We start from the raw sequence: 26,652 nt of genomic DNA, 5'->3' as shown, positions 1-26,652 counted from the left end.
TAGCATTCAAGAAGTGCTTTATTACAACCCTATGCTAGCCTCATTGCTTCCTGAGAAGCATCTTTGTGGGTAGTTCTCCAAACTGCTTCTATTATTCCACCCAGTAACTTCAATTTATTCCATATAAAGCCGTTACATTTGGAAAAGTTGCAGTCAAAACCATATGATGCCATCACTGATTTATGTGCACAGCAGCAACAATGAGTAATGAAGTTAAAAAGCAAAAAGAGAGGTCTAGCAGATGGGCAAAACACAAGAATAAACGTTCTGTTAAAAATGCAGATTCAACAAACCACCAAAACCAGCAGAATTTGGCTTTATTTGGGTTAATTAAGTAAATTTGCTCAGAATGTTGTTAAACTATCATGATATTAAGGCACAGAGCATGGCCAAGGACAGTGGAACATAATCTGGATATCAGAGGATGAGGATATCAAAAAGGCAGAATACACTGTAGCTCTGTTGCACTTTGCCTCCGTCATATAAACTTATAAATCCTTCTAGAAGGGCTGCCCTTTCCCACAGTCCATGCTACTAAAACTAGATGCAGCAGTGGTATTTGTGTGCACAAAGCCTCAGCTACTGTTCCCCACATCATACCTTCCCATTTTGTACGAAATTGCTTTTATTTCAGGAAACTGGGCTCAAACTCAGGGAAAAAAAGTACAATAATGTGCATAAAAAAGTGCATAAAATACTGAACTATCTTAATGGGACAGATAAATTTGACAAATAACTTCTCATTAACAAGGTTTTGGGTCAACTGGGTTCCTGTTTTCTGCACCAGGATAGGAAATATTAGTTTCATAATACTTTTGTATTGGGAAATGTGGCTTCATTATCCCTGGGGAATCCAATGCCTTTGCCAGGAGCAGCTTGGGTGAAGACTCTGAAACTCAGCAACTCCCTTACTTCCCATATCCAAGAACTTCGAACCTGATCACAGATGGGTAACCCCTCCTTTTGATCAGAAAATGACAGTCACAGGCTTTACTCTGTGATAATAAAAGATGATTTTTAAGTGGATAGCCCTGCTGCACAATCCACTGCAATCTGAAAATGAAATGGAAAGATTATGAGGAGAGTGGTTTTCTGGTATACACAGCTTCTGTACAGAACTAACATTTAATTATACCTTTTTGTGCTAAAAAGACCTGAAAGTAGCTTCCATCTGCAATTATAACCTGTGGATGGCAGAACATATTTCCAGAGATAATCATCTCTTCTGGGCAGATAATGAGATTTATATGGCCTAAGACCAAGATAGAAGTTTAGAAACACTTAGAGAAATAATTTCTAGCATGATGATTTCTCAACAACTCTAAATCAATCCAGTTGTAAGGCGTATTTGCCCTGCCATCCTCCACTACCTTTATGATTCCTGCTTTCTGCTGGACCTGTGGAATCAGACAGTGACAGGAGCAGGGCACTGTAAAACACAGCTGCAAACCAGGCTCTTCCTCATCTGCATTCAGCAGACCAATGGGTTTGGTTACAGCAGTGCTTTTGAGCCATGTACAATCCCAGTAGTTCTTTGAATGCTGTAAATGAATAACCTGCAGCAGCTCAGGAGGGTGGGGCTGCAGCGTGCCCACCCTCCTGCCCTGTGTGGTCCCTGGTGCCCAGAGCCCTGTGCCCACCGAGGGACCCCCAGCCTGGGCCAGAAACTGGGCACGACTGGACGCAGGGCTGGAGGACCTCTCTGTTTGCTGCCAGCTATAATCTCTGGGCCTGAGCAAACTTTCTAACCTGAAAATTCACAATGAATGCAGTGTTATAAAAAAATATGGCATGCAACTCATGTTAGTAGGTTTAACCAGAAACAAAAGCTGAATACTATATGAATGAGGAAATTTTGGTCACAGGAGACTGTATAGCACTTTTCTCAAATATGCATTTGTTGGCTATGGCTGTCTCAGTCTATCAATGCAACATTTTCTAAATTAGGAGGGATTTATATAAACAGAGTATGGTCTCTAAGGTGCTGTTTATGGTCTGTCTGGTATAAATATTTATGATCATTCTAAAATTAGTGGTTTTTCTAAAGTGTGCTTTTGTTTAATACAGCTCCTGACAGTCTCTGTGGTAAATACGCAGTTTTGTTTTTTATGAGAGAAACAGAAGCAACAGAGAATCCCACTGAAAATACTGCTACAAAGGTGGCTAATCAATGGAGGGCCGTTCTCAGCTGTCAACTGCAGACTCTATGCTGTCTGAGAAGAATTCCCTCCTACACACTTTTCCCCAGGGCATGCAATCCTTTTCCTACGTGCCATGCAAACCTATCCGTGCCATGCAGGAATATATATATAGGAACAGAGGGCTGGGAGGAAGTGCTGGAGCTGCTGCCTCCTCCAATAGAACACGTGTGATCACACGGGGTGCATCTGCTTACTCAGATCTGGTGTCAGAATGAGAATTCATGTCCTCTCTGCAGAAATAAAAATAAACTGGGTTCAGACTGAGTTCAACAACCTAAGGTTGCATATCAGCAGTTACCAAGCTTCCTGGGAGGTGAGGCATTTTTCAAGTTCCCACTAAGAGGAAAGAAACCAGATAAAAGCCTGGTGCAGGATGAGGGGCATGGTGCTCACAGTGACGTGACTCATAGTCATTGGTCGTGACTTCAGTGGGCTTTCGTGAGCCATGACTACAGCATCTTTTAGCAGGATTTCCTTGAGTCACTGGCCTGTCTATTACAGATCTATAGATCTGTGGAACCTTAGCAAGCTTATAGAATAGACTGTTCTGTTCATGTACTGCATTATGAATTGTAAAGTGCAACTGTGGGTAGACTGTCAATTCATTTCTATCTTAATCTCTCTTTTGAATAACAAAGCTGTTCTAAAAAGTTGTAACTATCTCATTGCCAGATCTTGCAAGTAAAATCTGCTCTTGGTCTAGAATCACCAAATAAGAATGACTGAAAATTATGAACTTCCAAGCCTCTCACCACATTCAGTCATTCAAACAGCGTCCCTTCTTCCTCTGCCTCTTTCCATTCTCACTATTCTCCCTTGTTACACTAGGAACATGGATTTCAGAACAAGAGTTCAGCAAGTTTTCTATGGTCCCCCATTTGAACCACTTCAGCAAATCTCAAACACAGAAAAAAGTTTGAATTCATTTATGACAATTTACCAGGAAGATGGAAAACTGGCAAACTGTAAAGAGGACAATTCACTACTATAATTCAACCTGCACAAGCTGACACGATGAATGATTGGTGTACTTTTGCAAATGGGAATGAATTTGTCCAAACTTGGAGAAGTCAGGCAGCAGTCATTGAAAGGGAAAGAAATGAGTTCTAAAAAGAATTTGAGGTCACAGGGAATAATTAACTGAACACTGCATTATTGTTGATACATACCTGACAGTTGTGGTGAGAAGGAAAGAAGAACGAATCAGACTCTCCTCTGCAGTGACAGGACCAGAGGCAATGGACAAAACCTGGAACATAGAAAATTCCCCTTAAACATAAGAGAACACTTTTTCATTGGGGTGTAGTGAAACACTGCAACAGATTACCCAGAGAGATTCTGGAGTATTCACCCTTGAAGATATTCAAAGCTGGACCAGGCAGAGAGCCCTGGACACCAGCCCTGGCTGCAGCTGCTCTGAGCAGAGGAATTGGATTTGACAGCTTCCAGAGGTCCCTGCCAATATCCACCTCTTGTGGTTCTTCAATACCTACACAGAGACCAGAAATATGAGAATAGAAAGACCAGAAATTTATCTGTGGGACAAGATTCAAGAAATAGGAGCTGATTATAAATGCTTGAAGTTAATCGCAAAGTTTTGACCATTTGACTTGCTGCAGCAATTTGATAAGGACTGTTGTGGACATTCCAACAATACCAACTTTAAAATCAAATTAGATTTTATTCTAAATATAGTGATGGGACAAAGGGGGATGGCTTTAAACAGGAGGAGGGTCTTTTAGCTAATGGTTTATTCTATACGAAGCATATTCTTATACTTCACAAAACACATTCCTGAATGGGATCTATGTCCCAGTGAATTTAAGTATCTTGGTGCATCTTTCAGGTCATGATTTTCATTACATTCTTCTGGCCTCAGAAAATGAAAAAAAAATGCAGAATATATTATTTTGCATAGCATTGTCACCAGGTAGAAAAATCCTCCAGTGAGAAGACCAGTGCATATGCTTTTTGAACACCATAAATATATTTTTAAAGAAATAAAAAAATATTTGAAAATGTAAATATAGCAAAAGAAAGCCCTATATGAGCAATATTTCTCCATGGGTTGCCCTGCAGGACTGGTCTTTGCAGGGAGAAAGTATTGGTGTATCTCTTAAGCTGAGGTTTTAAAAAGTTCTTAAGAAAAATTCTCCCAAAGTACAGCTATAACCATGATGCCCAACTTCGGTAATACTTGTAAATTTGTGGAAGATGTGCTTACTTCAGTCTGACTACAGAGGATGGTCAGGATGAAGGGCACAGAACTGGAGCTCAGGAAGACCTTTTGTATTCCAAGCTAGCTCAGAGCACAAGCACCTGAGCAGCACAATTTCTAGCTCACTGTGTCACTGGGACAGCTGCCAGTGCCTGCCGTGTGTGGCACATGAACAGAGTGCCTGAAGAGCCTGCCTCACTTCAGACTTTTATCTTGCTCACTGGGTCCGTGCAGCCTCTTGTCCAGCTGTAGTGTGCTGCAAACATTCAGGTGACAGCACCCATTTTGCTGCATGTTCAGCTTCTGTGAAAAGCAGAAAATCCTTCCCTTCCTTCCCTTTGACTGTGGCAATTTTCAGAAGTGAAGGTGGTACAGCTTGTCAACATTATCTGCAGGATGGCTGGGTAGTGACAGCCAAGGCTCCACACTGATGTGAGACAGACTAAGAGAGAGCTGGGGGCTGGTTCTTGCAGCCTTCTGTCAGGCAGCCAGACCAAATCCTTTTCGACACAAAGAGGGCATTTTTAGAATAACTAATGTTCAGTCAGTGACAAGCTAGACAAAGTGATGTGTTTCAGAAAATTGATGCTCAGGAAGGAAGATTTGAGATATCAGGGAAAGAGGATTCTCAGCTTTACAGAGCCATATTAAATATGTGCTAAATCTTTTCAAAATGAAAAGAAGTAAAAGTAAGTTGGCTAAAACCACCAAGTATGTTTGACCTTTCTTTTCTATAAGAAAAATCTTAGAGTTGAGCTAACTCATATGAAAAGATCTTGCTCCCTCTGGTATGTTACTCCTTTCTATATATGGGGAAGATTCCATTTGTAATTTATGTGATTCCAGATGCCATTTGTAATTTATGTGTGCCTTTGACCCTAATCAAGAGACCTTCCCACGAGATGGGACTGCATGGTAGATCCACCTCCCCACAGAAAGCAAAGCTGTGCCTTGCCAGTGCCTCAGAGCACTCTGGAACAGACCTCTGAATCTGCAATAACCAGGGCTCAGAAATGCCCAAGGCACCTCACCAGCCTTCCCCTCTACCCTTCAACTCAGCTTTGTTTAGCAGAAAACCAAACAAAGATGTCACAGACACACAAAGAGAAATACAAGGAGCGTTTCTGGCAGTTACAATTGCAGGGAGTCCCAGATCCCTTCCTCCCCACCCCCAGGGTCCCCAGCCCCCAGGACAAAGTGCCTGGAGAGGCTGCAGCAGCCCTGGCACAAGAGTGCAGAAAGGGCCCAACTCGCTCTCTCACGTGAGCAAATTTTAAAATACACACTGTGAGTAAATTAAATACCAATATTATTTGCTGGGACAGATGCTTTGTTTAAGTGATTCACTCACAGAGTTCATTTTGTAAAAGAAGTGCAAAGAAACACAGCCATTTCTTTTTTAATCTTAATCTGATGATGGGCAGAGTCTGTACCAGTTTCCTGGATTGATGAACAGTGGGTCACCTGCCCAGCACAGAGTTAAAAGAGTGACTCAAAACTTGTACAAAATGATTGGTTTTGGTGTTCTTTTAAAATTTTTCATTCCTTCGAGGAGAGGAGTGGAGAGGAGATGAAAAAGAAAAATAATTGCTAACTTATAAGGTTTTTCAAAATGTAATTTTTCAAAATGCACCAGCATCTTACAATCCATTAAAGATGAAATCATTCAAATTTTGTACTAAAAATGTTGCATTTAAGCCCTAGGGGAGATGACATTTTTTGATCAGCCTCCATGTGTTTACTAATGTGCAGATGTCTAAAAATATGTATTTACCAATCAGATGTTACCCAAGTTTAATAGATCAGATAGAAACTGTAACATCTGTTAAAATTTAACAGTCTTCTAGCTTGCATGGCTGCAGGCTCTGAAGCCATGGCCAGAATCAAGTAGGAGTTCTCTGGCACTCACCTGATTTGAGCACAGTTAGAGGGTAACTTTTGAAGGACTGCCAATACAAATGATCCTTCCTGATAACATCTGCCTTGAGTATGATGAAATGACTCTTGGATCCAATTCACTAAAAAATTCTGTACTCTGAGCACCTTTCAAGTTAAAAAACCCACAAAAATGATCAACAAAAATTCAATGGAATTTCAATGGAAGTTTACTCTAATGATAGGTCTAGATTAGACCTAAAATGGGATTGCCAAAGCACTTTTCATGTTTTACTAAATAAAGATATTTACTCTATAATGATCCTAATTAATAAATGTCTGATGGGCTGATTTGGAGAATTCATGATGGGACAGAACAATCAACAGCAGAGTCTGTTCTCATTTAGTTTGCAGGTGCTGTTGAAATCAGACCTCTGCCTCAGCTCTTCTAGGATGAATTTAGAGCAATGAAGGCTGTTTGCAAAATCAGTTAGTTTTGCTTGCTGGAGCTGGGATGTAAAGGCACTGGTATTCTCATTCCCTCTTCTCCCTCCTTTCCCCAATACAGTAGTACCATTTATTAATATGCAGCTTATGCTGAAAGTGCTACAGAGCTCAGATGTGGAGAACTACAGCTATGCAATAGAGAACTTTAGTTCACACTGAGCTTCCAAAGTCTCTTCTAGGTAGTACTTTGACAAATGGGAATCTGAAAGTGCCCTGTCATACCTTGCTTTGCATCTGGGAAGGTGAAGGGAAACACTAGGTACACCTTTTTGGTCCATTATTCTTATTGTTTCTTCCAATATGCAGATTTACAAAGGTTTTGTCTGGAAGCTCAGTAAAACCATTTCTCTTCAATTGTGGCAGGATTTCCTAGACTTCTGAAGGCTGATCCTCCTGCTTCAGGACAAAGAGCAAGGTCAGGCACTTGGCAGTTTTCCTGTGTGCCCTGTGTACTTCCTCCCCATCCCCATCCTGACCCTCTTTAGATAAACCTGAGGCATGTCACCATTGCCTTGGGCTTTGTTTTTCAAAAACACCACCTCAGATTGTCCTTCCAAAAAATGACCCCCCTGACAGTTTCTCTTTAATGCCAGTTTTTTTAAGAGGTTTGTTGCCACTGTGAATGTCAGTATTCACCTCGATACACTTTGTTTGACACAGATTTCTCCTGCTATCCTATTAGCAAAGTATTATGACATTTAAATCCAATTATCATTAATTCAAAAGACAGTCAGCAGTGAAAGCTCTTCTGTGGTTTTAGAGGCTGGAAATAAGTGTCACTGGTTCAATTTTATGTTTTTGTTTTTTTTTTTTATAATTAGGTGCTGACTTTATTCCCAGGACGGAAAGCATGAGCTCCTCTAGCTCAGGCACCGGGTCCCTAGGCATCACCAAAATGTTACAGGATCTCTGAAGCCCTGCAGCAAATTTCATACTCTGATGGAGATGCCATTCTGCCATTCCAGCAGAATGAAGAACCTCTGCTTTCAGTAAATTAACAGCTACCACCAAATTGTGTTAACACATACATAGTGCTTCAATTCCATCTGGTTCAAAAGCACATGTAAACTTGGATTTTAGGGTATGGCACTCAAAAAGCTGACGTAGGCATGTAAGTAGGTGGTAATAAAGCTGTAAACATTCCTTGTGACCTCTGCAGCAGAAAGCAGAGACGACTTGTCTGGTTATGGGAGAAATACAACTCCTGACAAAATCCTGTGCCATATATGAAATATTTCTGCATGAAATAGTTCTGAAATGTGACAACCTTCTTTTTCTTAGTATATTAGAGCAGCACTTGAGCACCCTGGCGCCTTGCTTTGACCTAGGAATCAAAGAAGTTGAGGCTGGCTGCAAGTTTGTGGTATTACTGTGCTGTCTCACAGATTCATGACATTATCCTATTTGCCCTCTGCATGAAGAAACATGCAGAGTCCTGAGATTATGTTTGTTGTAGCAAAAACAACCATCATATATAGATGCACTGGCTGCACTTAATCTGCCAGTGCAACACTAATAGTCCTGGAGACTATTTTCCTGGGGAAAACTTTATTTGGAAATATGAGCACCCTTCTGCTTAAATATGGTGAAGATTTTGGTAAATAATGATTCCATGCATAAATGAAGTCTGATGTTTTAATAATACTTTTAAAGGAGATGAATATGGATCAATCTTGGGGGAAGGTGATCAAGAACAACATATTTCTTGTGAGGGAAAGTGGGCTGCTCTAATACTTATTAGCATAATTCTTTATTGATGCTACCAGCTTTCAACAACCGACTAGAAGTCGTGGGTTTAGCACCCCTCAAGCATAAAAGCATCAGTGCCACATTCTTTCAAGAAATTGCAAAGGATGCCCAGAAACACAAAGTTTGTTTCTTAGGCTGCGATGACATTTTTGGGAGTAGGCTGAGCAAGATGCAGAGAAACATGAAACAACCATATAAAGGCAAAGCAAGTCTGTGGTAATCACTGGCTGAGTTAAATATGTGTTTTTAAAAGTGTGTCAACTCAGCCAACAGAAGCTGGCAGCTATGTGTGTGCAGCTAGTTTTTCCAAAGGAAGGCCAAAGCAAAACTAGAGTGTTTATTCTGGCATCAACACAGTCTCACTGAAATCTCATAGCTGAAATCTCAGCTATGTTTGCTCTAAGTTCAGCATTATCTTAATTCTGCTCAGTGTATTATTATTCCTTTCAGATACACAGACATTCTTGAAACAAATAATCATCTCCATCCAGAAGTAATGTTTTTGGGAAGGTTAGCTCTGGTGACCAGTCAGCAAGCAAAAAGGCAGCCAGAGTCTGCTGTCCTTCAGTATTAGAAGCTTTTATAAAAGCCTGCACTGCTCTCACTTTTTTATATGGAAAAACTGAAGCATAGGGAGGTCATCTGGTGTACTGTAGGGTCAATAATTACCAATATTGTTGCACCCTCATTTGAGAAAATTGACAACATACCATAGTTCCCAGGTAAAGGCTATTGGTTTTCAAACCAGAGCAGTAACAAAGCACACCAGTGTTTGCAAAAACCATCTCACACACAAACTATGCAACTCAGGGAATGAGTTGGCTATACCAAACCCAAAAAGCAAAATAATCACATTAACCTTATAGAGAGAGGTCTGTGGCTGCCTCCGGTTACTCAGGCATCATCTGGAGGAGTTGTCCGGGAGCTGCAATGAGATGGGAAGAGCATCACTGGAGCCTTGGAAAGAGCTGTGGAGAGTGAGCGGGACACTGCTGTGGTTGGGCTGAGTTCCTGGGAAAGGGACAGAGCCAAAGGGCCCCCACGCTCTCCTGAAGGTGGGGGTGCTGCTGTGTGCAGGCTCCAGCTGCTGGAGGTGACAGCTGCCCCAGGAGCTGTGGGTCTGCTCCCAGACAAACAGGCCTGTGGGATGCTGGGGACGCTGCCTAAGGCTGGGTGGGCACCAGCTGTGGTCACACCAGGAACAGCATGGTGCCCCAGGCTTGACCAGGACTGCTCCAGCACCTCCTGGCTGGCAGGGAGGGATGGTGTGGAGCCAGCAAGCTCTGCCCAGAGCCAGGCTCCATGGCCAATGTGCCTTGTAAATCCCTTACAGATCTCTGGGGCTTCAGGCCAATTCCTTCATCACAAATCACTTGCACTTACTCTCCAAGGTGTATGACTGTCTGTGAGAAGAAAAAAAGAACAGGAAAAATATTAAAAGAAACCTAAACATGATAATAAATATATGGAAAAATCTCACAGAATACAAAAATTAAGCCTGAATTTTATAGAAAGAGACCCACAGAAATTATAATGTGAAGTCTAAAGAATTTTATCAAGAATTGTTACTTGTTCTTTTTATCTAAACCTGTATTTGGGCTATAGATTTCTGCCACAAGCCTTAGAAGTCTACTTATAAAGCAATACATTATCATTTGGACCTTACATAATGATTTCCAGAGGAATCATTCCTTCTGCAAATCAGCAAATTCATATTTGAATGGGAACTCACCTTGAACATTCATTACTGTTGTTCTAACGGAACAGTTTTACAAAACATTCTTTTGGTATCTTGCAAATGCACTTCAGTGAAGTACTGCAAGATAGGAAAGATAATTACCTTTGTATCTTTATATGGCTACTCATTAAAGACACCTGCAACGGGAATGAACATTGTCATCTAAGTTCCCACAAACATATTTATGCCTAATAGCAGGAAATGAGTTACATTCAGAGCTAGATTTGTATCTTTATTCATAAAATGCGAGCTGAGATGCAAGTATTAGAGACATCAGTAACCAACTGCCAGTCCCAATATAGCAGTGGATGTAACAGCCTACTGTTCCTAGGTGGGAATTTAATGGGCTGCTAGTTTGACATAACCACGTAGAGTGTCTAGCTGGTGGGAAGAAGGACTTTGGTACCTCAGTGGTTCACAAGAGACTCATCTCCCAGTGAAGGCAGACACACAAAATGTATCAGAGCCTGAGTTTAAAATATGATATAATTTTGTAAATTGTATTATCTAGACTTATCACGCATGTATCAGCTTTGAATTTAATCTTGGCATTAGCTGAATATTCCCCAGAGACATACCTTGCCAAGAAGATGGACTTTCATTACTTTCCTATTTGATTTTTATAATACTAATCCTGAGGAAAGCTTGAAAAAGCAGAACAGTGATTAAATCCCCATCTGGTTTTGCAGAAAGTTTGTGGAGGCTGGAAAAGGGCTTACGAAAGGATAATTTACAACAGATACATAGCTTTCAGATCAGATTTAGCAACATGACCAGCCTTAGGGAAACAGGATAGGCCTTGCTGCCGAAATCCTTGCAGATTTATTGCTGTATTCATGACCTTACAGTTTGCATGAGATGCTGCCTCTTGCCATCAGCTGCTCGAGATGCTGATGCTCTGCCCTCAGCAGTAAACTGGCACCAGAGGGGTGAGCAGACTCCTGCGATGTGCTGTGGCTCAGGTGGCAGATGAACCATTTCCATTTGGTAGTTTTGGTGGGGTTTTTTGTTTGTTTGGGCTTTTTTACTTGTTTGGTTGGTTTCCTGGCACCTCATAGATGAATTGGCTTTTGTAATCTTCTGAATCCTGTGATCACTCACTGTCTTACTGAACTGGTAACAACACAGGACTTGGGAATGCATGGGGAAAGAATGGGATACTTTACCTTGTCTGCCATTTCCTTTTCATCTGTCTGTTCATGTTCAGAAGTCTGACTACAGCTGAAAGAAGAGTGTGAGCCTTGAGGAGTGGGCTCAGCCAAATAACCTTTGCTCATGGAGGCTCAGAGGCAGTTGCTGTCACAGACAAGGTCTAGTGCAAACCTAAATTCACTAAGTTAGAAATTTTAGGTAAAAAAACCATAAACTCTGGTTCCTTTTGCTTCATTCCCCATCTCTTCGCAAGCTGCTGTGCTCACCTTTAAGAGAAGTCTGCAATGAGACATGACAGTGAGAGTATTGGAAAGGTGCTCAAGAGTAGTTTGAAACAGCTTTTTGCTTGCCTGAAGCACGCCTGTGATTGCCAAGTCATGCTAGCACACTACCCCAGAGCCTTGTTACTGAGAGGGCAGGCTGATAGCCTTGGCACAAGAAGCTGTTCCTTCAGCTGCAAATCCAGTCCAGCTCACAAACAGGCTTTGGCTCCATCCTGGAGAAGCAATGTTGGGACCCTCCTCTGTGGACTGTTACCAGAAAACTTGAAAGAGCATAATCAAGGGGAATTATCTCCTTCTCAAAATCAGCAATTTCACCCTTGAAGAAGAGAGAGCTCACCTTTAACAAAGCTAAATTAAATAAAGACAAATTAAACTATAGTTCCATTTGAACACTTCTGTGGAACTGTAGGACTGGGACTGAAGGCACAGCCTCTGCCAGGAGAAAGCTCCTGATGATGAACCAGACCACTGGTGGGTCCAGAGCCCACAAAGCCAGCTTTAGAGAGAGAGTGCCAGACACCAGGTTACACTCTAAGTAGTCTGATGTCCCCAATGCACAAATCCCAGCATTAAGTGAAAGCTCTACTGTGCTTCAAGAATGCATTATTATATTTTAAAGGTAGAGGTAATTAGGTGGTGAATTTGAATTAAAGAAAACATTTAACAATGGTTAAAAGATTTATAACACAAGACTGTGTATATTCCTGCAGAGGAAATACTTTCAGAGTTTTAAGAACAGATATTTTTTTTAACATCCTAAAATGTCAGCACTCTTTTGGGCAAACACTCCATCACACTGAAGCAAGGATTTATGTGGAGATAAAGCCTTGGGGGCAGATTCCTGCCTAGTGTGAACTTGCACCTTTAGGATGGAGGATGGCCCTGCTTGTTTGAATAGATGTCTTTCTGCTAATACTCTGAGCCACAGCTCTTGGTGCTGACAATATACATTACTCCAGCAAGCTCTCCACATGAACTCTGTGCCAACTTATCAACAACATTTCTTGCCTTGGATTGACACAAAATTCTTTAACAACTTTAGTGGACAACTGGCAAACACCTCATCTATTGAAACAGAGGGAAAAACAGCAACAGATCAAGTGATTAGGGGACAAACACCCAACTATTTCAGAATAAATAAAAAAAACAGTTAGACTGGAAGAGTAGTCTATTTCTGTTGTTGTCTTTGAAGTATTTCCAAAATGTGATTTTGATGACATTAAAGGTGATGAGTTATACAAACCCATGTTGAGACACCAACACAAACACCTACCTGCAGAAACTGCAAAGGTTAAACATTCTGGACAATGATTTACTTTATTCCTTCACCCTCATCATTCCAAACTAAACATTCAAAAGTGGTCAATAGTTTTGCAAGAGAGTGTTTGTAAGGAAGGCACTGCCTGCAGATCAGTGCCAGGTCTCTACTCCCTGCAGCAGCCACATCCTCAAGGCAACTGCACCAAGTGATGCAGAGTCCTGGAAGGGAATGGAATGGTCAAACTCACCTCTGGCACAATTTCATCTATACCAGGATGGAAAATGAATAGGCACAGTTAAGCCCAAACACAGAATTTGAACAGCTAATTTATGATACTATTAATTCTGAAATAAATAGGATGCATATAATAATTTTTAAATGTATGCTGCATAAATACCCATGGGAAACAGACACGAAAGTGCTCATGATGCTTTTCTTTTTTCTTCATAGTATATTCAGAACCACAGTGTTCCTGCAGCTGATTATGGTCTCTCCCACAGACTGGAGAGTTATAAGCCCATTTCAATCTACTTTCCTTGTCTTGACAAAAATCAGTTCACTAAAAATTGAGAGGTTCCTTGAGAAATATGCATAGTATTTGGTGCAATAGTACTTCAAGGCAGAGAGGAAAACCTAGAGGAATGCTATTTACCTGAAAACAACAACCTCAATTAAAACTGAAAGTACTTGTGTTTCAAGGATTTATAAGAAGTAAATTAATAATAAGGCAATTTAGGAAAATACAGAGGGGATAACAGCTTTCTGTGGTTTTGGTGTGCTCTATGCTTTATATAAACATTTGCAAAACATCCAAGTTTGATAAAATGGAGAAATATTAGAAAATAAAAATTGAAATATGCCTTTTAATTGTGCAGATTTCAATTCTATGCACAAAGTTCTGATTTCCATAAATAAGGAAAGAATGATGAAGTTGTTAAGGTTGGGGAACATATTTTGTAAACCAGTGAGTATATAAATAGTTGTATTAAAGTCTGCCAATCAAGTTGCAAAACTGAAATTTCTACAGTCAAAACTTGAGTTCTGTAATGACAGCATTTTTACAAGTTGGCAAGTATGGGATCCATCCAAAGCCTTCTCAAATCAGTGAACATTTTCATGGGCTTGAATAAATACTTTAACATGATATGCTCCATAATGCAAATGACACAGCATTTTCAACACCTATCTTTGCAAAACTGCTCAAAGCTTTATAATAAAAATGGATTGTTTTCGGCTTAGAATTTTTCAGCATATTAAAAAATCAAAGTCTCATTGAAGGTCCAAATGCATATTTTTCAAGATAGTATTTTTCAAAGCTTTCTGTATTTCACTTACCCACATGAAAAAAGCCCCAGCTAATGAGTAGAACAGAGAACCAAAAGTCATGAAATCTAGGTGGGGTTCAAATCTAAACATGATTTTGTGCAAAACAGTCAAAACAGTTCAGTGATGGAGTTTCAAAGTGCCATAGGCAGGCCCTCTTCCAGCACTTGAAATGCAAAGACTTTTCAACTAACAAAATCTGCAAAAAAACAATCAAAGTTTTTTTTCTCAATTATCTGCAACCGAGTAGAGAGTTTTGCAGAAGAAATGGCCTAGAAAGCATTCATAAATTTTCACTGGCTGTTATGGCTCTTGCAAATACCCACTAAAAAATCATATATACAAATCCCCCCATATTTTATAGAAGTGGAAATTTTAGGACGCTTTAAATCTTGCTTGTTCACACAGAATTACTATGCAGTGTGGGATGTGGGCTTGAATATTAAAAAGTAACAGTAAGAATTGGTGATAAGGCCTCTTTCTCTCACACAAGAAAGCAAACTGGCATGAGGAAATAAATCCCACACCTGATATGAAGGGAGAATGAGTGTGTGAGGCAGAGGTTCCCTGCAGAGGTTCCCTATTGAGCTCGCAGCCTGACCTGACACCAGAGCTCCCCAGAGAGAAGGCAGCAACTCCAGAGAAAAGAATCCTTTCAGTGCTTCAGAGTCCAGGCTTGTTCAGAGGTCAATGAAGGCTTGAAGGCTAAACACAGCCTGGAGATTGTAGTGCTGATATTAGGATAAAACATGTAATTTTCAGAGTTCAATAATAAAAAAAGAAGTTAGTTCTATGTAGTAACTGGACAATTTTCCAGGATGGTTTTCACAGTATTCTCTGTATTTTCAGCAAATAAAGTATTCCTGGCTTGTTATTTTTGCACATTGCTCAGGAAAATTGCATACTGAGACTTACAGAAGAATAGTAATTTAGTTTTTAGATTTCTCAGACTTCCCAGAATACTTTCCCATTCTCATCCCCTTTTTTCCATGGTTCACACCTGGCTTGTGAGTAGGAAGGAAGGCTTCAGGCACGACTCCTGAGCATGATTAATATTTGGTTCGGCTAACAAATCATAAGCTTTACAGGAAACAAAGATTGTTATTAAACCACACAATCATAGAATGGCTTAGGTTGAAAAGGACCTTAAAAATCATCTAGTTCCAAACTCCTTGACATGGGCAGGGACACCTTCCACTAGACCAGGTTACTTACAGCCCCATGTAGCCCAGTCTTGGACATCTCCAGGGAAGGGGAGCCCACAGCTTCTCTGGGCATCCCGTTCCAGTGTCTCACCACCTTCACAGTGAAGAATTTCTCCCCAGTATCTAATCTAACCTTTCCTCCCTCAGCTTAAGGCCATTTCCTCTTGTCCTATCACCTCATACCTTTGTCAAAGGTCCCTCTCCACCTGCTTTGTAGCCCCTCAGGTACTGTAAGGTGTTCCTGGCACCTTCTCTTCTCCAGGTTGAACAGTCCCAACTCTCTCAGCCTGTCTTCATAGGAAAGATGCTCCAGGCTTGAGATCAACTTAGTGGCCCTTCTCGGGACTTGCTCCAACAGATCAATGTCCTTCTTGTGTTGGGACCCTCACACCTGGACAAAGTACTCCAGGTGGGGTGCCAAGATAAAATAAAAGTACAGTGGGGGCTGTTTTACTTTCCTGAGGTGAGGAAGTAGAAGGCCATGGTTCCCACTGAAGCAGGAATGAAGCTTTTATTCCACTTGGAGATGTTTAACAAGAGCAACTGCAGAAGTTAAAAGCTCATGCAGCACTCATGATGGTGGGAGAACCCTGTTCTCTAGGAGTGACTCAGTGTGCTCACCTGGAAGAGGAGAGGACCAGCCTCCTTCTGCCTGATTCAAACCACAGATTTATGAACTCAAGGGTTACTGACAACAAAAATTCAAGTCCTGCCTTCAGAATGTCAATTCCCCCCTCTCATTTGTAAATGCTGTGACCACCTGAGTGTTGAATGGGACAGATGCAAAAGCATGACACCTTCCTCACTTTGTAAATCAAGTATTTCTCCCCACAAAGCTCATCAGTTGAAATTAGCCATTAAATTTTATCAGCAACTGTGGATCAAATGAAAAACTCCAGTAGGGTCTGAATGCACAAGAAATAATTACTATAGGTTTGAAAAAGCCCGTAGCTGTACTTTATGGATGCTCTATTTATATAATGTAATTTCTGATGTATATTGTATATATATCTGTATTTATCTTACTGCAAAAATCAGACACCTTTGCTACAAAAGTAAGTAATTGGTGAAATAAGCACTTACACTTCTGGCTAGATATAATGCTGAAAGTCAGGAGCAGTTACAAAGTAGAACATTGCCCCAGAGTTACCTTGGTGTTTTATTTCCTTCAGCCATAGCCAGCCTGTGCCCTGCTTTAGGGCAGTCTGGGAACTCTGCCAATAAATTCACTGAAACAAAATCCAAATCCAAAAACCTGCCCTTACATACATAAAAATGAACAAATATTTTCTCCTTATATGCAAGATGCCAACATGTGGTTTGGTATTTTCTCTGGTTCTGTCTTCATATTCTGCCTATGCCAAAATAGTGGGGGAGATAGGAAAGGCAATTACCCAGTTTTACAAGCTATAATGGACATATAATGCCCAGCATGTTAAGATAATATGAGACTAATTTAGTTAACTGCTTTGGACTGGTAATATTCAACAATTGTGATGAAACTCTGATCTTAACAATAAATGTCTACAATATTTTTATATCACTGCTTTTAGGTTTGATGAGCTATCTGAAAAATTCTTTGCTATTACCAATAAAAAACTCTAAGATGGTGTTTGGTGCAGATGTTTTGTCTTTTAATCTTCAATAATTGAGACAAATGAAGCAATGATATCAATGTTGCACATTTCCAAAACTGTCTTGATTTAAAAAACTCAAGAGAAGTCACCAACCAGCTGGTATAGTACCTGATCCATCCAAAACATAAGCATTTCCTGCTTCCTGGTTTTCTCCTTTGGCCCTTGACCTGAAAAGAAACTGGGATTCAGATTGAGTGAAGTAATAACAGTGATACCTATATGTACCTAAGGGAAGAATGCTAATGGCAGAAATTTAGCACTCCAGGGTTTTGCATTTAGGGTATTTTACAGGACAGCTCTGTGGACACATACTACAAAGCATGAGCAAATGAAACCTCAAAAAGGCAGACAGATGATGGTTTTTTTTTAATAATTTATTTTCTTCAAAATAAATGGCTGGTATTTGACCTACTAATCCTATCAATTTGGTAACAGGCCTACATTTCAAATTTATTTGCTCACCTCCACATATCAATTCCTAGTAAAATTTGTTTGAAAAAGATTGAGAAATCATGAATGGAATACAGAGCCAAGGTACCCAGTGAGCCTCAGCTGTGATCTAGCCTTCACTGACTGAGTGACACAAACAAGTGGCAATGACTTCAAAGTGAAAAACTGGGAAGCATTCAGAGCTGGAGGCAAGGGCTGGAGCTGCCTTGCTGCACTGCCAAGCCCTGCTGAGCCTCTGCTGGCTCAGCAAACAAGGGCTCCCACAGCATTGATCAGGATAGCTTAAAAACGGGTCCCTCTAGACAGACTTGAGACAGATGCTGGCAAACTCTTTAGCTTTCTACACATTGTTGAAAAGGCTGGGATTTCATTTGGTCCAAGACAAGCCCTGGCTTCTTTCTCACCTCCTAAGTGGGGCTCACTTGCTCAATTCTGACACTCAAAGCAGGAAAACCCACAACTAATAGAAATTAGTTAAGCATGGCTATGACAAGGTCAGTAGAGAAAAAAGCAAACATCCCCAAGGTAATTCAAATAATAAGCTCGTGGCAACAAAAAGGAAGAGCAGATTGAGATACAATGACTGATCTGAAGCTTGTAGTGTTATCCCTCAGGGATTTTTGTCCCAGGATATCTTCAATATGTAGCATCTGTCTAGTTCCTCAAAAATGAGAGAACAGCACAGCAATTCTCTCCACTTCTCTCTGCCACCACCTTGAACCCATTGCTTTTAATCTGCCTTTCTTTTTCTTCTTAAGAGGCAGAGACACATTTACAAGTTGCACCCTAGAGACAAAAGTCATCCTTTTTCAGCAGCTTTATGTATTCTTCCTTAATATTAGAATCACTTTGATTTATGAAGTTGTGCTGCAAATAGAGGCTTGTAGCTAGGATAAGGACAGATAAGCAAAAAATTTCATGAGTGCAAGTGACAACTCTCAATTCTAAAATGACTGTTAAATTCCCCTGTGTTTTGAGAAAATACAAAATAAAATCCGATATTTAGTGAAGAAAAAACCAAAAACCTAGAAGAAATGGCCAATGGGATGATTTTCTAGGAAAATTCAAAGTGAAAGCCTCTATTTCTTTATCATTCTACAATTACATATCTACTGTATTATGAATGACAGCAGATCTTCAACATGGTGAAAGGCAGCAGAACTATACAAAGAATGCAGATTGTTGCTATAAGTAATGACAGGAGAAATTAATCAAGGATTGGTTGTGCTGCATGAAAGTAGCAATTTCATCTTCCCAGTACACCTACAAGTATGAAAATGCTAACTGAATGTATGATTAAGCATAGCAGCTGTGCTTATGTCACATAGAATTAATAAGCCCTACTAATAAAGCCAGCAACAAATAAATTTAGAAGAAATTCAAGGGCAAAAGATAAAGTGAGACTACCTTTGTACATAAAATAGAAAAGCCTTGATGTGTCTAGGTGCCCTGAAGAGGGAAGAGAAACACAGAAAGATATTTTTTTTTCTTTTGAATAATGATGTGGAAAATGAGGCAAGCAATTACACCTTCAGATCCCCAGCTGCAGTGTACCCACTGCCAACAGTTAGAAATGAAAACCATACAAAACTACAGCTACCACATGAGGATGTAAGCAAAGAGATAAAAAAATTCCAGTACTATCACTTTCATGTAAAAACGTATTCCTAACAAAACTCCCATGTTTTTGTTACATGCTTACAGCAGTTTGCACAAAACCAACAAGGGAATGAGGAACAGAAGACACAGCTGTTCATGTTGCCTCAACACCTTTGACTGTAAGATGCTTTATGTTAAAAATCCGGTATAGGAAAAGAAAACATTTTCTAAACTAATTTAATTGAGATTTTAGTTGTGTACCTGAAAGCTCTTGGCCAAGATCATAGGCTGCTGAAGAAAATGACTTCCCTTTCTGAAAGGAAGAATTAATGGGCATTTAATAGTCAGTATCAGAAATACTTTAAAACACCCCCTGTAAGGGCTTGAAACCCATCCCCAGTAGCAATTGGGCCAGCATCGCTGGGAGACGATCAATAGGAAGCAAGCAAACATCCCCTGGTAATCCAAACACAGCTTGGTGGTAATACCCCAGATTTCAGCCCCTATCTAGCAACTAACAAAGCAAACAAAACAATTATTAACTTGGAATCCTTTCCATATATTTGCAGTAACTTGCAGTAGTACAAGCTACTGGAAGGAGAGTTTTCACCTTCCAGTATGTGCCATTTGATGTAACAGCTTAATGCATTTCAATCAATGTGCAGAAATGCTATATTGAATAAATTCTGGATCCTAAATAAAACCACTCAAAACAAAATGCAATGAGCTTGCTTATATGCAACAGGAAAAAAAGTCTGTTATTTAAAACTTTCAGTTTGAATGAATACTGACTGCTTTCAATGTTTGGGAAAGCTTTTCTTTCATTATAAAAGTTGCCAGAAATGTTGGAATTTCAAAAGAAAAATGATGAAGAACACTTTAGTGGTATCAGTACAATCAGACAATGCAATAAGCAGTGCACAGAGGTGCAAGTAGGAAAGTAATATACTTTACTCAAGTTTTAGCTTTATCTAACACCGTTATTGAATTAAAGAAAATATTTTCAGTTCTTAAACTCTCTAAAATATTCTACCCTAGAAAAATTTAACCTCATCAGCTAAGGAAATAAAATTAGATTTCTCCAAATAAAAAGCAATTCTATCAAAATGCTAAGGAAGTAAATTTCTTCTATTCTGCTACTGTACTCACCTCTATTTTACACAGGCCACATTTATCTGTTATGGTAAAAAAATTTCTATTAATAAAGAATGAATATGCATTTAATATACAAAACATGTCTTGTCAGGGTTTTCAAAAATCTGGGCAAGATACATTTCTATCTTGGAATCAAGAAAAAGTAGTTGAGCAAGGTGACAAAATTAAGTGCTTTCTCTTCTCAGTGTGGCACATTACCACTAATCAAGGCCAACTATTAAAAGCTGCAAGCAGTACACAGTCTTTGGAAACCAGGAATGTGAGGTTCATAAATTCACCAGAAGACAACCAAAACCAAGACCCACACGTTTGAGATTAAACTCCGTGGCTTTCAAAAATGACTGTGCTTTAGTTGCTTTATATCCAGCTGGATTGATTTTTCCAGAGGACAAAACATGGCTCTTGACTTCCACAGTATTGACACAAAACAAATAGCAAAAGAAATTAATGTTCTAGCTCTCTGCTAGAGCAGAGATTGAATGTACACTGAGTAAACTCACCCTTCGACAACATGTTTGAATTACATAACATAGCTACAAATAGTTCTGTTCTGGTAATGCCAGTGGAGGCTGGACTGTTCTTATCCATAGTATGGTAACAGCCAGAGATCCTGGTAAGAAGATAACTAATGACTCTGTGAGAACAATCCATCTCTCCTGGTTAACAAGAAATCATGTTATAGAGTTAAATCAGCAAATAAACAAGAAGCCCTTAAATTAAACCTGAACATCATATATCTACAGAATCTAGAACCCCTCTCATGGGAAGAAAATACTGCATCAAAAAGTAAGTCTCACTCACTACAAGTACCAAATCATTAAATTGATGCCAAATAGAAAAATGGTAAATGAAGCCTTGCTGTAGCAGAACACAAAACACAAGATATTCATTGGTATATCCTTTCATAATGCATACAGGTATTAGTTAACTCTATTATTAACTCTAGTACTGCAGAAGAGCCCAGAACTGAACTTAGTCTGCCCAGCTTATGTGAACTTCTCCCACCTTTCCAGAGTCTAATGAGCAACTGCTTCCCAAGACCATCAGAACAAAATCTCTCCATCCTCCTTGACCTTATGTTTTAGATAAAGGCATTGGGGTTCAAAGAATTCAGTAAGAAATTAATTAACAATTTGGAAGGTGCAGATCACTGGGGGCCATTTTTGCTCATTAAATTAACAACAAAACCTACTTCACTATTAATTAGAACATTTCTAACACAAGTGAAACTACTGTGGCAGTCCAGGCCACCTCATTATTTTCTTATACACATGAATATTTAGAACTGCAAGGAACTTCAACAACACATAGACCAGTACAGACCACCCCCACTGCCCCCCCCCCCCAACCCAAAAAAAAAAAAAAAAAGAACCAGAGTGAAAAATTACTTAAATTTCTTGAAAGAAAACTAGGGGCTTTAGGAGAAAAAAGATATTATTTTTTGACAGTCAGGACATGAAACCAGAGGCATTGAGGGACCTTTCAGATATTTTCATTTTTTCAAGAAGGAGCTCTGAAAGCACATTAAATACCACAGCTATGAAGATTAACAATGGGTATTAGATTTGCTTCTGGAGCAAGTCAACCAGTACCAACACCAACTACTACTACAGAGAAGGAATCTCACCACTTTTGGCCAAAAAAATCAAAAGGAAATAAAGCATTTCAATTTTAAGCCACAGTGCCAGCCTTCTGGTTCCTAGCTGCCTAGCTGAAACAGGACAAGGCAAGCCAGGCTTTCTAACCTCTTTCCAAATACCAGTCTTGAGGCTATTGACTGGTCAGAGAACACATATAACCAATCTCCTGCCAGAGGTTTTGGCAGAGTCTTTCATTTTATCCAAAGCCACATTAGGAACTCTTAATGAAAAGAGAGGACATTTTCAAAACCCAGCACTAGAGCCAAGAAGCTGCTTCTCCTTTCTCCATATTTGTTTGCTATAAGTCAATTTATATTTGCTGACTTTGCAAATTTGCGATTTACAATATAAATTTTTAAGACATTTACTTTTTTCTTCATTATGTGCATTTATAAATCTACTGTTACCTAAGAGGAAAGTCTGACCTCTAATTACATCGTTTCAATCTCCATCTTTGCTGCCATCTGTAGGTAGCTTGAGTGGTACAAAGGTAACAGCTCTGTGATCAGGACCTCTGTCCATGAGAAAGCACGATGCTCTTGTTACCTTTCCATCCTGATTTTAGTTCTTGTTACCTGTCCATCCTGATTTTACTGTTCAAATTAGGCAGAAAAATGTACAACAGCTTGTGGCCTTGCACTTCCAAGTAATCTTGCAACGGAGGTAGTTAAAAAAAAAAAAAAAGGAAAATTAAGTTTGAATCACAGAACCATGAATGGGTTGGAAGGGGCCTTAGAGATCACAAAGTTCCACCCCCAGCCATGGGCAGGGATGCCATTCACTGCATCAGGCTCCTCAGGCTGGCCTTGACCACTTCCAGGGATGGGGCATCCACAACTTCTCTGGACAACCTGTTCCAGTGCTTCACCATCCTCTGAATAAAGAACTTCTTTCTAACATCTCATCTAAAGCTGCCCTCTTTCAGTGTAAAACCACTTCTCCTTGTCCTGCTGCTACCTGCCAATACAAAAAGTCCCTGTCCCTCCTTTTCATGAGCCCCCTTAAGGTCCTGGAAGGCTGCAAATACAAGTCCCCAAAGCTTCTCTTCTCCACATGGAACAACTCCAGTTGCTGGATCCATGCTGAGCACCTGTGCTATTTTACAGCATTATTACACCATGGCATGCACCAGAACACCTGTAATTTTGACTGTAAATATGAAATATAAGTCTTGGTGCATTTTGGGTTGTTGGAACTTAGTTTCCTCTCAGTGAACGACGCAATGTTTTAGCAGAATTGTTATGGTAATGAAAACTTCTCAAGAGAAAAATAAACCAAAAGAAGAGAGGTTGATCATAGTTTCAAACCCATTATGACCAATTCTGGAAATCTGAAATTATACAAGTGAGGTGTCAGCATTTGAAATATTTGATTTAATGACCAGACCATTTTGATACATAAAAATAGATACTTAGTAGTGAACAAGTTTATACAAACAAGATTTCTTTTGTATAGTACAAAACAATGATGGAGGTAAAAAAAGATTTGCTGGGTTACAGGGCAAGACACAAGAACAACAAAACACCATTGAATAATTTTTTTTAAATTATCAGTCTTATTTCATAAATACAGTGTAATGCTTTCATTTAACAAATACAAAATTTACTATTTAATTTATCAACATCAGGAAATATATAAAATGTCTTTGAATGACAATCTTATTTAAAAACTGATGCAAATACAATAGCATTTTTAGAATTCTGAGGTAATATTACACATTATTTCAAAAAAAGCTTCAATAAATAAAACTGAACAGAAGGCAAAGTGCAATTCAGTGAAAAGGAGAAAAGATAAAGCTTTTATTTTAACAATAGTAGATAAATAGTTATTAAAAGCAGGTTTAAGCCTTAAAAAATATTTTGGCTAATTTGCCATGTTTTCAGACTGTATAGCTATTTATTCATAAGCCAACCTTTCATTAATCCAATTCTACAAAGAGAGGAAAGGCAGTAGGTCTTTCTTTCTGGGTTTCCTACTTGCAGCCACATTCAGGTGTTAGAAATTTAACATTGCTTGCAGCTATCTAGTTCATTCAGTGCAACAGTGAAAGCTTAATGTATTTCTCAACATCTGAAATCCTGCAAGTTAAAATTTATTTTAAAATCTCCATTTGGGAGATACAATGTAAAAATGCAGTTGTTTTTTTTTTTTTCAGTGCTGCTTTTAGCACGCTTTGTGCTAACCTAGCATAGTTCCAGGCTAAAGCCAGTGGAAATTTCAGTACTGGTTTCAATGATAACACTATGAATGAAGTGTCAAATATTCTAAAATATCCTAATATTTATCTCTGCCTTAATAAAACAGTAAAATCACCAGTAAATTTTCTAGGAGAAATAAAAAAAGTAAAATTTACACTTAACTACTGAAGAATATCCAGAACAGCTTTGAAAGCATGAATTAGACAGATTAATTTGTTAATAATTTCTAAATCTGTTGATTGTATGTAAATAATACAGAGAAAGAAAGAAGACTCATACAGTATTTGAGTACAGACACTACAAGGTAGATATGTATCCATGCCCCAGCAGAAGTCAAGGGGGAAAGCTGACAAATTCGATGCCAAAGTGCTTCAAATGATCTGGGCCTTATTCAGCTGAAAGAAAAATCTACAGAACACACAGTAGCTGTCCATATTTAAAACTATTATACTGCATGCTGATAGATTCTTTCCATTTAATGAATAAAACCCAGACTTACAATCATTTCAGTATTTTAGAACAATTTTTTCCCCAGCTGCTAATCTACTAACTCAGATCAGACATACCAAGAATTCTTTTCACAGAGTTTGTGCAGTGAAAAACACAAAACATTTTCAAATGCTGGTCTCCAAGTTAATGAAAGTTGCAACATTCTTCAGAAATGTTACTGTATTCACTTTTGTCACAGCTTATTTAAGACTTTCAACAAAGTTGCTGCAAAAAAAGGATATCATGATACACTATATCAGTTTTCCACGAGTTGTGAATATAATTCTCTTCCTAAAGCATTTCACCAGATGTGGAATTTATTTTAAACATCTAGTTTTGTTTACTATAATGCTACAGTAGCTCTGGCTAGTTTGCTGTTAAGAATGAACATACAAATTCCTTAATACTTATAGTGGGAACTTGAATCCCCTCAAGCTGAAAAAATACCTTTTAACATTCTTGTACAGTCAAGTGTAAAAGCTGAATATACAACATCTAAAACCTCTTATTCATAAAAAATAAATTTTTAGCAGTAAATGGCACTATCAAAATCCTATTTCTTCACAGGCAGTTATTTACATACTTCTTAGACAGCTGGTTTCACCAAGCAGGAAAACCAGAATAATAAAACTACATACATTTTATAAAGACTAAAATTCCTATTTGCCTTTGTGAAAAAAAAAAAAGGCTACATGCTGATGTTAGATTTTTTCTGCCACTGGAATTAACCAATAGAGAAATAATGTGTATTTTTTCTCCCAGTGGGATACCTTGATGGAAAGGAATTATGATTAATGATAAAGTGCTATTAAGAAAAACCTAACACTTGGGAGTTGTCTTAGGTGGGTTCCATTTATCAAACAGATGAGCTGTTTGTACAAAGAAAGCTACTTTCTGTGACAAAGCAAGCAGCAAATGTATTGCCATTCAGGAAAAAACCATACACTTAATTTTTAATTTAAAAAAAAAATCTAAATGCGATAAAACTGGCACAGTATCAAGAGACGTAACAATGAAAAGCTTAAAGGCACAATCAGAAGAGAGTGAATGCTACATAAAAATGCTGTTCTTGGAGTATTTAATCTTATTCCAGACCAAACCCCTCTGCATTTGAAATTCCAATTATTAACTTTTGCTTCAGTTCCTTCTTGTTCTTGTAAGGAGGGAGACAAAGCTGGTTGAAGCAGGTATGGGCCACAGGTAACCTAAAATGATTTTAAAAACACCCAGCAAAACACATTTAAGAATAATGCCACAGAACCAGAATGCTGCCAATTGCCTATACATTTTCAGTTAAACATTTCTTAAATAAGAAATCCTATAAAAGAAACATTTATCACAATGTTGGTTCAAGTTCTGTTGAATGCAAGTAACATCACTGCTGGTCATAAGTACCTCAGACTAATTTTTTTGCCTGCAACTCTTTTCTTCCTCTTAATTTTTTTTTTTTTTTTTCAGAATTGGAAACATCTCCTTCCAGATTTTGGAAACTCCAGGTACCACACAACTTGTCGTAACACAAAATCTGGGTATAGTAAGAATCCACAACATGGAAAAGGCAGGTGGGTTCTGCAGTAGGTACAGCCACACCTGGAAGAACCACAGTTCTGTGTCTGTGAGGATACAGAACTCAGGGCTCAGCCTGGTAAAACAAGTCCTTACAGACTTCAGTGGGGAGCTCTGAAGAACTGACTGAAAATTCAGCTATACCAACACTTCCAGTTCCAAGTTTCTTCTGAGAGAGAGCTTGAATATATGTACTGCAGATATGGCTAAGGAATGCCTGACTGAAACACTGGAAACTTTGTTTCTCACTAGAATGGATTAATTTGATGAGCCACAGGTAATAAAAAGCTACAGGAACTTCTTGCCATTTAAATTCTCAAGTGACATGGAGGACACAGCTGAGGATATATACTTGTCCTATAGCTGATAACTTTGGGGGGAGACAGGAGAAAGACAATGAGCTGA

General features: G+C 39.0%; 1 protein-coding gene and 1 long non-coding RNA gene across 2 annotated transcripts in view; both read right to left on the bottom strand.

The window, feature by feature from the left end:
* LOC146767055 (uncharacterized) lies at positions 1-22,574 on the bottom strand. The gene is made up of 4 exons (XR_014956143.1): positions 7,024-22,574; positions 3,371-3,450; positions 2,396-2,431; positions 1-1,053 (listed from the first exon to the last, which is right to left on the bottom strand). It is a non-coding gene; the product is annotated as an uncharacterized LOC146767055 (long non-coding RNA).
* Positions 22,575-23,346: 772 nt separating this feature from the next.
* HECTD2 (HECT domain E3 ubiquitin protein ligase 2) overlaps positions 23,347-26,652 on the bottom strand; it is a 33,175-nt gene continuing 29,869 nt past the window's right edge. Inside the window, exon 21 of the mRNA XM_021539523.3 lies at positions 23,347-25,886. Within this exon, the coding sequence (XP_021395198.3) occupies positions 25,766-25,886 (121 nt within the window). The 3' untranslated portion in view covers positions 23,347-25,765. The remainder of the gene's footprint in view (positions 25,887-26,652) is intronic.

This window comes from Lonchura striata, chromosome 6 (assembly GCF_050655825.1).
Source record: "Lonchura striata isolate lonStrDom1 chromosome 6, ASM5065582v1, whole genome shotgun sequence".
In the NCBI taxonomy this organism is placed as follows: Eukaryota; Metazoa; Chordata; class Aves; order Passeriformes; family Estrildidae; genus Lonchura; species Lonchura striata.
The sequence above is the reverse complement of the archived record's forward strand: the minus strand, read 5'-3'. Positions and strand labels throughout refer to the sequence as shown.